The sequence below is a fragment of the Rutidosis leptorrhynchoides genome, chromosome 4 (assembly GCF_046630445.1).
Source record: "Rutidosis leptorrhynchoides isolate AG116_Rl617_1_P2 chromosome 4, CSIRO_AGI_Rlap_v1, whole genome shotgun sequence".
NCBI classification, from domain to species: domain Eukaryota; kingdom Viridiplantae; phylum Streptophyta; class Magnoliopsida; order Asterales; family Asteraceae; genus Rutidosis; species Rutidosis leptorrhynchoides.
In genome coordinates, this window is record NC_092336.1 from 191259404 (window position 1) to 191272776 (window position 13373).

A 13373-nucleotide genomic window follows, 5' to 3' on the forward strand; every position below is an offset into this window, starting at 1 on the left:
CGGTAACGTTTAATCATTGGTTTTTGAACCGTGAACGCGAATCATAGATATGGATCCATAGGGTTTGACATCCCCACTCGGGCTAGTCGCGCTAGTATTTAATGAGTGTTTAATACTTCGTAAACATACACACTTGCCAAGTGTACTTTCAGGGGGTGATATATTATTAAACGTTAAGTTAGTTATCGAGTGCCTACGGTTGAGCATATACTTAAACATACTGATTTGGATTACTGTTTTGAAACGCTCTTTGTAGCACTGAAATCTCGTGGCCTACCTTACATACTGTTATACTTAAACTATAGCTCACCAACCTTTGTGTTGACGTTTTTAAGCATGTTTTTCTCAGGTGCTTGAGGTTAGCTTCCGCTGTGTACTAGTCGTGCTGTAGACACCCGTTGCTTAGAGTTGTCGTCGCATGAACTACTTTATCCTGCATTCATACTTTACTACTTTTGAACTATGACTTGTAATGACCGTTGTGGTCACATACACTTATTATTTGCTTCTACTTAGTGAAGCATGCTTTTGGATTGTAAAACAATTGGCGTTAGTTATGACGTCACCTTTTATTAATGAATGCAAACTCTTTTTGAAAACGCATATAGTACTTAACCTTGTAATGATCCTGTTGTTGATGGTCCGTACATGATGATTTAGTACGGGGCGTCACATGATGATCCAGGTGTCCGATTTATAGGTGTCTGAGGTCTCCGGATTGTTCGAAAATACGTGTCACGCTATCATTGATTGATTAATGCGAAAAGTACGTAACCGACTTTGAGCTTTATGCTGACGTGAAATGTATGCTGCTCACGTGTTCCATACTCATATATTTAGGGCTTATGTATTTGAAGCGGACTGCAAGCTTATGCAAAACGTTGGGCGGCATGTCCTGTCATTTATTAATATTTCTTGACGAAGAACGCTGAACATTTTATTGTAAAAAATACTTTTAACTCTTCTTTTGATTATTTTTTAGAGAATTTTTCGTCCTATAATGTCTGTTTTATCCGTGCAGACCATATGGTACACCATTAAGTCCCCACAGTTTGATGGTTGCATTTTGATATTCTATGTGCTGAGTTGAGTTGAGAATTCTTTCAAAATGGTCTTTGTCTTTGTAGTTCATGTTCTCCTAGATTGCGGTTCCCTGTAATTTGTTAGACATTTTTTTTATTCGACTATTTACTCGTATGATGTGTTTAACGAACTTTGTTTGGCAGTTTTAACATTAACTATAGTTGTAACTTTTAAAAGTGAATGTCAAGTCTATCATTCTACTTACATGATTGTCGAGCAGAATGAAGCTACATCCATGTGGCCTTAGATTGTTTGGTTTTTTTGCTACTCAACACCTGTACACTGCTGCTTTGATTATTTTCAGTCTATCTCCCAGATTCAGAGCTGATATTGGTGTCACTTATATTTGTTGATCCATTATGCAATATCATGAATATTAGTATGCTATGTAGTATGTTCCTGTAGGTATTATATATGTAATAAACAGAACAGTTGCCAATCAAATTTGTATAGCACATATGGGTCTTGGTTGTAATGGATTGTGAATGGGTACATGCTACAATTATTCAATTAAAAGGTTTTAATTTATTCAAATCTTCACTGTATACTATTAAGCCAATTCTCAATATATACTAAAAAGGTACATGTCATAAAGATGTTAATAGGGAAGAACAACAGTATAACGATCTGAATTGATATTCTCAGTGTTATTTCATTATAAAACATACTAACCAATATATAGTGCAAGAATACATAAACCTAATGGCTAGACATTATGGGCCCTTATAGATTGGGCTAAGAAATATATGCTAACATCCCCCCGCAGTTGGAGCGGGAGTACTCCGGATGCTCAAACTGGATCTGAACTCTTCAAATAATACAAACGGTAGACCCTTGGTGAAGATGCCAGCAAACTGATATCTGGACGGAACATGTAAGACCCGTACCTGTCCCTGAGCAACTAGATCACGAACAAAGTGAATATCAATTTCGATATGCTTAGTCCGTTGATGTTGAACCGGATTAGTAGAGAGATAGACAGAGCTGACATTATCATAATAAACCAGTGTGGCTGAAGTAAGGGGACAGTGAAGCTCTCGTAAAAGATTTCAAACCCAGCAAGTCTCGGCAACAGCATTGGCAACTCCACGGTATTCTGCCTCTGCACTGGAACGGGAGGGCGTGAGTTGTCGTTTGGACAACCATGATAGAAGGTTGTTGCCGAGAAAAAGACAATAACCAGAAGGAGAGCGTCTAGTAGTTGGGAAGCCAGCCCAGTCAGCATCAAAGTAAGCAACCAATGTAGTCGGAGAAGACGCATAGAGCTGTAGACCAAGATCGATAGTGCCCTGAATATAGCGAATGATCCGTTTGAGGGCATGCATATGCTGCTCGCGAGGATCATGCATGAAGAGGCAAATCTGTTGTACGGCATAAGAGATGTCAGGACAAGTAAATGTGAGATACTGTAAAGCGCCTGCAAGGCTGCGGTACAGAGTTGGGTCTTTCACAGCAGGGCTGTGACTGGTAAGTTTGGCCCCTGGTTTAACTGTGGTCCTGCAAGGATGACATGTGGGCATACCCGCCCGCTCAATAATCTCGGTAGCGTACTGTTTCTGAGATAAGAACATTCCGGAGGCAGTACGAGTCACAGTAATACCAAGAAAATAGTTCAAAGGGCCCAAATCTATCATGGCAAATTCCTTATGTAAGGAATTGATGATCCGCTGTAGTAAATATGTGGAAGAAGCAGTCAACACAATGTCATCAACATACAAAAGCAGGTAGGCTGTATCAGATCCCTGGCAGTAAATGAAAAGAGAGGTGTCACAACGGCTTTGGTGAAAGCCAACCCTCGGAGCATAACCGGAAAACCACTGAAACCATGCGCGAGGGGCTGCTTAAGTCCGTATAATGATTTCTGCAATAAGCAGACATGATCCGGGTATTGAGGATCACGAAACCCGGGAGGCTGATGCATATAGATAGTCTCAGTAAGTTGTCCGTGTAGAAATGCGTTCTTGACATCTAGCTGGTGGACAGGCCACTGTCTAGAAACCGCCAAACTAAGAACTGTGCGTATGGATGCTGGTTTAACAACCGAACTAAAAGTCTGATCACAATCAATGCCAACCTGCTGGCATTGACCGTTAGCAACGAGTCGAGCCTTATACCTGCTTAAATTACCTTTTTCATTATACTTGTGCTTGAATAGCCATATGGAGCGAACTATGTTTGTGTCCGATGGGCGAGGCACAAGTTTCCAAGTACCGTTGTTAATTAAAGCATTATATTCATCAGTCATAGCTTGTTTCCAATTATAGTGGTGAAGAGCTTCAGGGTAAGTACAGGGAATAGGAGATATGGTGATTGTGTGAAGGTTGAGACGTTGGACCGGTTTGGTGGTACCAAGGCGGGTGCCGGTGATCATAGGATGAGTGGAGAGAGAAGTAGATGCAGATGTAGCCTCGATAGGAGGAAGCTGTGGCTCCGAATGATGTGGAGGTGTAGGGTCGGTAGCCTCAGTAGAAGGAGGCTGTGGCTCCGGATGATGTGAAGGTGTGGGGTCGGTAGCCTCAGTAGGAGGAGGCTGTGTCTTCGGTGGTATATGAAATGTTCTGGAAAAAAAATTTGGAGGTGGGGGATCCAGAAAGTCATAGGATGGAGGTTGAGTGGGAGTCATTGAACCGAATAGGGAACATGTCTCATCAAATGTGACATGTCGAGAGAGTATAATTTTTTTGGTGGTAAGATCCAGATAGCGGTAACCCCGGTGATTGGACGGGTACCCAAGAAAAATATATGGAGTGGAGCGAGGAGCAAGTTTGTGTGTGGTAGGAAGGTGAGGGTAGCATAGGCAACTGAAGACTCGAAGAGTGGTGTAGTTAGGTTTTTGTTTGTAGAGATGGAAGTGTGGGATGTCATGATTGATGGCGAAAGAGGGAAGAATGTTAAGTAGGTAGGCTGTCATGTGGAGAGCTTCCACCCAATATGTGGGCGGGAGATGAGCTTGAAATAGTAGGGTGCGAATTAGATTGTTAATGGTGCGGAGCATGCATTCGAACTTCCCGTTTTGCTGAGAGGTGTGAGGACAAAAGAACCGAAATTGAATACCATTAGTTTGAAGAAGTTGATGGAAAGCAGTGTTATCGAATTCACCCCCATTATCACATTGAAAAGCTTTGATTTCTTTGTTAAATTGAGTGCGAACAAATGTACGAAATTGTATGAATGTGGTAAGTGCATCAGATTTATTACGTAACGGAAAAACCCAAACGTAATACGAAAAATGATCAAGAAATATAATATAATATTTTAAACCACTAAGACTAGCAATAGGAGATGTCCATAAATCCGAATGGATAATATCAAAGGTAGCAGTAACATGAGAACTAGAAACAGAAAATGGGAGTCGCACGTGTTTGCCAAGTTGGCACGCATGGCAAAGAACAGGGGACGACGATTTATTACAAATAATATCTTTATTAGAAAGGAGTCTTCGAAAAACATCATGTCCGAGATGTCCGAGACGCTGATGCCAGGTAACAGGACTGGTGAGATGAGCTTCCTGAGAAGAGTTGGAGGTGGGTGATGTAAGTGGGTAGAGATCTCCGGTGCTATCACATCGGAGAAGCAGACGATGCGTCAGATAATCTTTCACAGAAAAACCAAAAGGATCGAATCCAACAGAAACTAGATTATCACGGGTAAACTGACGAACATATATGAGGTTTTTAATGATGTTAGGTGAAATGTCCCGTTCATATTGATTATAAACGTTCCATATTAATTGATTTCGCCGCGAGCTTTTGACCTCTATATGAGACGTTTTTCAAAGACTGCATTCATTTTTAAAACAACCATAACCTTTATTTTATCGATAAAGGTTTAAAAAGTATTACGTAGATTATCAAATAATGATAATCTAAAATATACCGTTTACACACGACCATTACATAATGGTTTACAATAAGAATATATTACATCAAAATAAGTTTCTTGAATGCAGTTTTAACACATTATCATACAAGCATGGACTCCAAATCTTGTCCTTATTTTAGTATGCAACAGCGGAAGCTCTTAATAATCACCTGAGAATAAACATGCTTAAAACATCAACAAAAATGTTGGTGAGTTATAGATTTAACCTATATATTATCAAATCATAATAATAGACCACAAGATTTCATTTTTATAACACATCTCATATCAGGCATTTCGATAACTGCATAGAGACAAAAATCATTCATATGGTGAACACCTAGTAACCGACATTAACAAGATACATATAGAATATCCCCATCATTCCGGGACACCCATCGGACATGATAAACTCGAAGTACTAAAGCATTCCAAATTCCATAATGGGGGTTGTTAGTTTCTGTAGATCTACCTTTAGGATTCGCGTCAATTAGGGGCCAGTTCCCTAATTCTTAGGCTACAAAGCTAAAAGGGGCATATTCGGTTTAATAATTCAACCATAGAATGTAGTTTCGATTACTTGTGTCTATTTCGTAAAACATTTATAAAACTGCATGTATTCTCATCCCAAAAATATTAGATTTTAAAAGTGGGACTATAACTCACTTTCACAGATTTTTACTTCGTCGGGAAGTAAGACTTGGCCACTGATCGATTCACGAACCTATGACAAATATGTACATATATATCAAAGTATGTTCAAAATATATTTACAACGTTTTTTTATTACGTTTTAATGATTTGAGTTTGTTAAGTCAGCAGTCCTCGTTAGTAACCTACAACTAGTTGTCTACAGTTAGATGTACAAAAATAAAGCAATATATGTTATCTCGAATCAATCCACGACCCAGTGTCTACAAGTCTCAGACTCGATCACAACTCAAAGTATATATATTATTTTGGAATCAACCTCAACCTTGTATAGCTAACTCAAACATTACTGCATATAGAGTGTCTATGGTTGTTCCGAAATATATATATAGATGGGTCGATATGACATGTCAAAACATTGTATACGTGTCTATGGTATCCCAAGATTTCATAATATGTATAATACAATATAAATTAGTTAGGATATGTTTAGTCTAGATTTGTTACAAAATTTTCGTAGCTAAAACTAACAAATTTATCCAATTTTGTTTTACCCGTCATTTCTTCGTTTCAAATCCGTTTTGAGTGATTCAAGTTGCTATGGTTTCATATTGAACTTAAGTTTATGAATCTAAACAGAAAAAGTATAAGTTTATAGTCGAAAATACAGGTTACAAGTCAATATTATAAGAGGTAGTCATTTCAGTCGAAAGAACGACGTCTTGATGACCATTTTGAAAAACATACTTCCACTTTGAGTTTAACCATGATTTTTGGATATAGTTTCATGTTCATAAGAAAAATCATTTTTCCAGAAGAACAACTTTTAAATCAAAGTTTATCATAGTTTTTAATTAACTAACCCAAAACAGCCCGCGGTGTTACTATGACGGCGTATGTCTGGTATTACGGTGTTCTTCGTGTTTTCAGGTTTTAAATCATTAATTTAGCATATCATATAGATATAGAACATGTATTTAGTTTATTAGCATATCATATAGATATAGAACATGTGTTTAGTTTATTTTAAAATTCAAGTTAGAGGGATTAACTTTGTTTTGCGAGCAAGTTTAGAATTAACTAAACTATGTTCTAGTGATTACAAGTTTAAATCTTCGAATAAGATGGTTTTATATGTATGAATCGAATGATGTTATGAACATCATTACTACCTTAATTTTAGTAGGTAAACCTACTAGAAATGAGAAAAATTGATCTAGCTTCAAAGGATTCTTGGATGGCTTGAAAGTTCTTGAAGTAGAATCATGACACGAAAACAAGTTCAAGTAAGATTTCCACTCGAAATAAGATAGTTATAGTTATAGAAATTGAATCAAAGTTTGAATATGAGTATTACCTTGTATTATAAAGATATCTTACTATAAATAAGAAAGATTTCTTGAGCTTAGATGATTACTTGGATTGGATTAGAAAGCTTGGAAGTAATCTTGCAAACTTGATAGTATTCTTGATTTTATGAAACTAGAACTTATAGAATTTATGAAGAACACTTAGAACTTGAAGATAGAACTTGAGAGAGATCAATTAGATGAAGAAAATTGAAGAATGAAAATGTTTGTAGGTGTTTTTGGTCATTGGTATATGGATTAGATATAAAGGATGTGTAAGTTTGTTTTCATGTAAATAATTCATGAATGATTTATAATATTTTTTTTGTAATTTTGTGAGATATTTCATACTAGTTGCCAAATGATGGTTCCCACATATTTAATGACTCATATGGGCTACTAAGGAGCTAATGATTAAGTGTATATACCAATAGTATATACATCTTAGAAGCTGTGTAATGTACGAGTACGAATACGGGTGCATACGAGTAGAACTGTTGATGAAAATGAATGAGGATGTAATTGTAAGCATTTTTGTTAAGTAGAAGTATTTTGATATATGTCATGAATTCTTCCAAAAGTGTATTAATACATCTTAATACATTACATGTATATACATTTAACTGAGTCGTTAAGTCATCGTTAGTCGTTACATGTAAGTGTTGTTTTGAAACCTTTAGGTTAACGATCTTGTTAAATGTAATTAATTCATTGTTATTATACTTAAATGAGATGTTAAATTGTTATGTTAATATGATAACATGGTGTATGAATATATCTTAACATCATTATATATATATATATATATATATATATATATATATATATATATATATATATATATATATATATATATATATAAAATACTATTACAACGATAATCGTTACATATATATATATATATATATTGTTTCGAAATCCTTAAGTTAGTAGTCTCATCTTACTTGTATAATTCATTGTTAATACACTCAATGATATACTTAATTATCATTTTATCATGTTAAATATAGTATATCAATATCTTATTACAATACATATGTATTTAGTAAGACATTATTATAACCATAATCGTTATGTATATCATTTCGAGCTTCATAATTCAATATTCTCATTTTTATGTATATCACACATTGTTAATATACCTAGTGAGATTCTTACATAACATAATCTCATTTTAACCATATATATGTCCATATATATAATATCATGTCGTTTTTACAAGTTTTAACGTTCGTGAATCGCCGGTCAACTTGGGTGGTCAATTGTCTACATGAAACTCATAACAAATAATCAAGTCTTAACAAGTCTGATTGCTTAACATATTGGAAACATTTAATCATGTTAATATTAGATATCATTTAATATATATAATTATGGAAAAGTTCGGGTCACTACAGTACCTACCCGTTAAATAAATTTCGTCCCGAAATTTTAAGCTGTAGTAGGTGTTGACGAATCTTCTGGAAATAGGTGCGGGTATTTCTTCTTCATCTGATCTTCACACTCCCAGGTGAACTCGGGTCCTCTACGAGCATTCCATCGAACCTTAATAATTGGTATCTTGTTTTGCTTAGGTCTTTTAACCTCACGATCCATTATTTCGACGGGTTCTTCAATGAACTGAAGTTTTTCGTTGATTTGGATTTCGTCTAATGGAATAGTGAGATCGTCTTTAGCAAAATATTTCTTCAAATTCGAGACGTGGAAAGTGTTATGTACAGCCGCGAGTTGTTGAGGTAACTCAAGTTGGTAGGCTACTGGTCGGACACGATCTATAATCTTGAATGGTCCAATGTACCTTGGGTTTAGTTTCACCCGTTTACCAAATCGAACAATGCCTTTCCAAGGTGAAACCTTAAGCATAACCATTTCTCCAATCTCAAATTCTATATCTTTTCTTTTACTGTCCGCGTAGCTCTTTTGTCGACTCTGGGCAATTTTCAATCGTTGTTGAATTTGGATGATTTTCTCGGTAGTTTCTTGTATTATCTCCGGACCCGTAATCTGTCTATCCCCCACTTCACTCCAACAAATCAGAGACCTGCACTTTCTACCATAAAGTGCCTCAAACGGCGCCATTTCAATACTCGAATGGTAACTGTTGTTGTAGGAAAATTCTGCTAACGGTAGGTGTCGATCCCAACTGTTTCCGAAATCGATAACACATGCTCGTAGCATGTCTTCAAGGGTATGTATCGTCCTTTCACTTTGCCCATCAGTTTATGGATGATAAGCAGTACTTATGTCTAGACGAGTCCCCAATGCTTGTTGCAGTGTCTGCCAAAACCTTGAAACAAATCTGCCATCCCTATCAGAGATAATGGAGATTGGTATTCCATGTATGGAGACAACTTCCTTTAAATATAATCGCGCCAACTTCTCCATTTTATCATCTTTTCTCATTGGCAGAAAGTGTGCTGATTTGGTAAGAAGGTCAACTATTACCCAAATAGTATCATAACCACTTGCAGTCCTTGGAAATTTAGTAATGAAATCCATGATAATGTTTTCCCATTTCCATTATGGGATTTCAGGTTATTGAAGTAGACCCGATGGTTTCTGCTGTTCAGCTTTGACTTTAGAACACGTCAAATATTCTCCTACGTATTTAGCAATATCAGCTTTCATACCCGGCCACTAAAAGTGTTTCTTGAGATCTTTGTACATCTTCCCCGCTCCAGGATGTATTGAATATCTAGTTTTATGTGCTTCCTTAAGTACCTTTTCTGTCATATCTCCAAACTTTGGTACCCAAATTCTTTCAGCCCTATACCGGGTTCCGTCTTCCCGAATATTAAGATGTTTCTCCGATCCTTTAGGTATTTCATTCTTCAACTTTCCTTCTTTTACAACTCCCTGCTGCGCCTCCTTTATTTGAGTAGTAAGGTTAGTACGAATAATTATATTCATAGCTTTTACCCGCATAGGTTCTCTGTCCTTTCTACTCAAAGCGTCGGCTACCATATTCGCCTTCCCTGGGTGGTAACGAATCTCAAAATCGTAATCATTTAATAATTCAATCCATCTACGCTACCTCATGTTCAGTTGTTTCTAATTAAATATATCCTGGAGACTTTTGTGGTCGGTATATATGATAATTTTGACCCCATATAAGTAGTGTCTCCAAGTCCTTTAATGCAAAAACAACCGCACCTAATTCCAAATCATGTGTCGTATAATTCGGCTCGTGAATCTTCAATTGTCTAGACGCATAAGCAATTACCTTCGTTCGTTGCATTAATACACAACCGAGGCCTTGCTTTGAGGCGTCACAATATATCACAAAATCATCATTCCCTTCAGGCAATGATAATATAGGTGTCGTAGTTAACTTTTTCTTCAACAATTGAAACGCTTTCTCCTGCTCATCCTTCCATTCAAATTTCTTCGCTTTATACGTTAATGCAGTCAAGGGTTTTGCTATTTTGGAAAAATCTTGGATGAATCTTCTGTAGTAACCAGCTAGTCCTAAAAATTAGCGTATATATGCTTCGGAGTTTTTGGGGTTTCCCATTTTTCAACGGTTTCAATCTTTGCCGGATCCACCTGAATACCTTCTTTGTTCACTATGTGACCGAGAAATTGAACTTCTTCTAACCAAAATGCACACTTTGAAAAGTTAGCGAACAGTTTTTCTTTCCTTAACAACTCTAGCACTTTTCTCAAATGTTCTTCATGCTCTTGATCATTCTTTGAGTAGATAAGTATGTCATCGATGAAGACAATGACAAACTTATCAAGATATGGCCTACACACTCGGTTCATGAGGTCTATGAATACAGCTGGTGCGTTAGTTAAACCAAACGGCATAACTATAAACTCGTAATGACCGTAACGCGTCCTAAAAGCAGTCTTCAGAATATCATCCTCCTTCACCCGCATTTGATGATATTCGGAACGTAAATCAATCTTTGAATAAACTGACGAACCTTGTAGTTGATCAAATAAGTCATCGATTCTCGGTAGTGGGTAACGGTTCTTGATGGTAAGTTTGTTCAACTCTCGGTAGTCGATACACAACCTGAATGTAACATCTTTCTTCTTGACAAACAAAACAGGGGCTCCCACGGTGACGTGCTTGGTCGAATGAAACCTCGCTCTAAAAGTTCCTGTAATTGGCTCTGGAGTTCCTTCATTTCGCTGGGTGCAAGTCTATATGGAGCACGGGCTATTGGTGCAGCTCCTGGTACCAAGTCTATTTGAAATTCAACGGATCGGTGTGGAGGTAATCCCGATAATTCTTTTGGAAATACATCGGGAAACTCTTTTGCGACGGGAACATCATTGATGTTCTTTTCTTCGGTTTGTACTTTTTCGACATGTGCTAGAACAGCATAGCAACCTTTTCTTATTAGTTTTTGTGCCTTCAAATTACTAATAAGATTTAGCTTCGCGTTGCTCTTTTCTCCGTACACCATTAAGGGTTTTCCTTTTTCTCGTATGATGCGAATCACATTTTTGTAACAAACGATCTCTGATTTCACCTCTTTCAACCAGTCCATGCCGATTATCACATCAAAACTCCCTAACTCTATTGGTATCAAATCAATCTTAAATGTTTCGCTAACCAGTTTAATTTCTCGATTCCGACATATATTATCTGCTGAAATTAATAACCCTTTTACAAATGCGTCGATTTTCTCCTCTTCATCTTCGAACGCTCTCGGGCACAATAAGAACAACTCCGTGAATCGTCGTTCGTATGTGGTAATATCGAATCCTTGTGTTCGTAATCCCTTAAGCTCTACTTTTAGCTTGTTGACCTCGCTTCTGGGACGATACTGCTCAGTCATCAGATGTTTGAATGCTGACTATGGTTGTGCGTACGCAGCATCTTGTCCCACTTGTTCTAGATAGGTATTCCACCATGTTAACGCAGTACCTGTAAAGGTATGCGTAGCGTACTTTACTTTGTCTTCTTTAGTACACTTACTTATGACAAACACCGATTCAACCTTTTCGGTCCACCGTTTTAATCCGATTGGACCCTCGATTCCATCGAATTCCAGAGGTTTACAGGCAATGAATTCTTTGTAGGAACATCCTACACGATTTCTTATGGTGTTATTTGCATTGCTAGATTCAGAGTTATTGTGGTTGTTTTGCATTGCAGCCTGTACTGCAGCTATGTTTGCTGCAAGGAAAACATGGAAGTCTTCCTCGCTCATGTTCAAATTCTGACGAGTCGTCGGTGCCATTTCCTTCAAAAATAGCCCAAAAGAAATAAGTTAATCATATAGAATATTAAGAGTAGTCAATAGTATTTCGTAGCATAATATGAACTCATTTATAAAAGCTTTTTATTCATATTAGCGTTTTATAGTTTTAATTCGGGTAGTACCTACCCGTTAAGTTCATACTTAGTAGCTAATATACCATTCAACTACTACAATTCTATATGAAAAACTGATTATAATAATATTTCGCATTCAAACTTTTATACAAAAATTTACAAACTTACAATACCGCTATTATACATATAGCATGAATGAAATGAACCGTCCTAATCCATCTGGACGAAGTCTTCAACAGTTGGTCCCATTGCGAGGTTCTAACCTCTATATGCCATGAACGACTCCATGTAATATGAGCAATTGTACAGCGGAAGATTTCTTTCATACCTGAGAATAAACATGCTTTAAAGTGTCAACCAAATGGTTGGTGAGTTCATAAGTTTATCATAAAACAATAAAATTCATCATTTTGATAGACCACAAGATTTAAATCAAGCATGGTACAAATGGGCCCGAATCCTATACCCACCTGTAATGTACATGCGATATCTTTTAAATACAGTACACATTTCTCGTGTACGAAACAATTTTCATAAATCATAGTAACCGTACACATATCTTGTGCACAAAAATAACATACACATAACCTGTGTATAAAATCATTCTCTCGATATATAACATTCACATCAACTGGTGGCAATTATCATGTCCACATAATTCAATGGTGGCAATTATCATGTCCACATAATTCAATGGTGGCAATTATCATGTCCACATAATTCACTAATAATCCGCAGAACTTCTGTCTGCATAATAATTCATTCGAGGAATGTTTTGCTTGTGCCTATCTCGTCAAACATTTATAAAAGCATTTCATGTAATCGCAGTCCAAAATATATTTCAAAAGCATTTAATAAAGCAGTTGTAAAAAAAACAGCGCATGTATTCTCAGTCCTAAAAATATAAAGAGTAAAAGGGAGCAAATGAACTCACTCTACAATATTTTGTAGTAAAAATATTCATACGACGGAACTGGACAATGCAAGGTTGGCCTCGGATTCACGAACCTATATCATTTGTATATATATTAAAACATATGATGGAAGTTACATAATTTCATTTATTAATATATGTTATTTATGTAATTGTAGTTATATAAACGTTATTCTTAAATTTCATTTAAAATCTTATACTT

The 13373-nt window shown here is 36.5% G+C and overlaps 1 protein-coding gene across 1 annotated transcript; it reads right to left on the bottom strand.

Moving 5' to 3' along the window:
• Positions 1-2132: 2132 nt before the first annotated feature.
• Positions 2133-2717, bottom strand: LOC139841308 (uncharacterized mitochondrial protein AtMg00810-like). Its single transcript, XM_071831532.1, has one exon. The coding sequence runs from the start codon at positions 2715-2717 to the stop codon at positions 2133-2135; it is 585 nt and encodes a 194-aa protein (XP_071687633.1).
• Positions 2718-13373: the final 10656 nt, after the last annotated feature.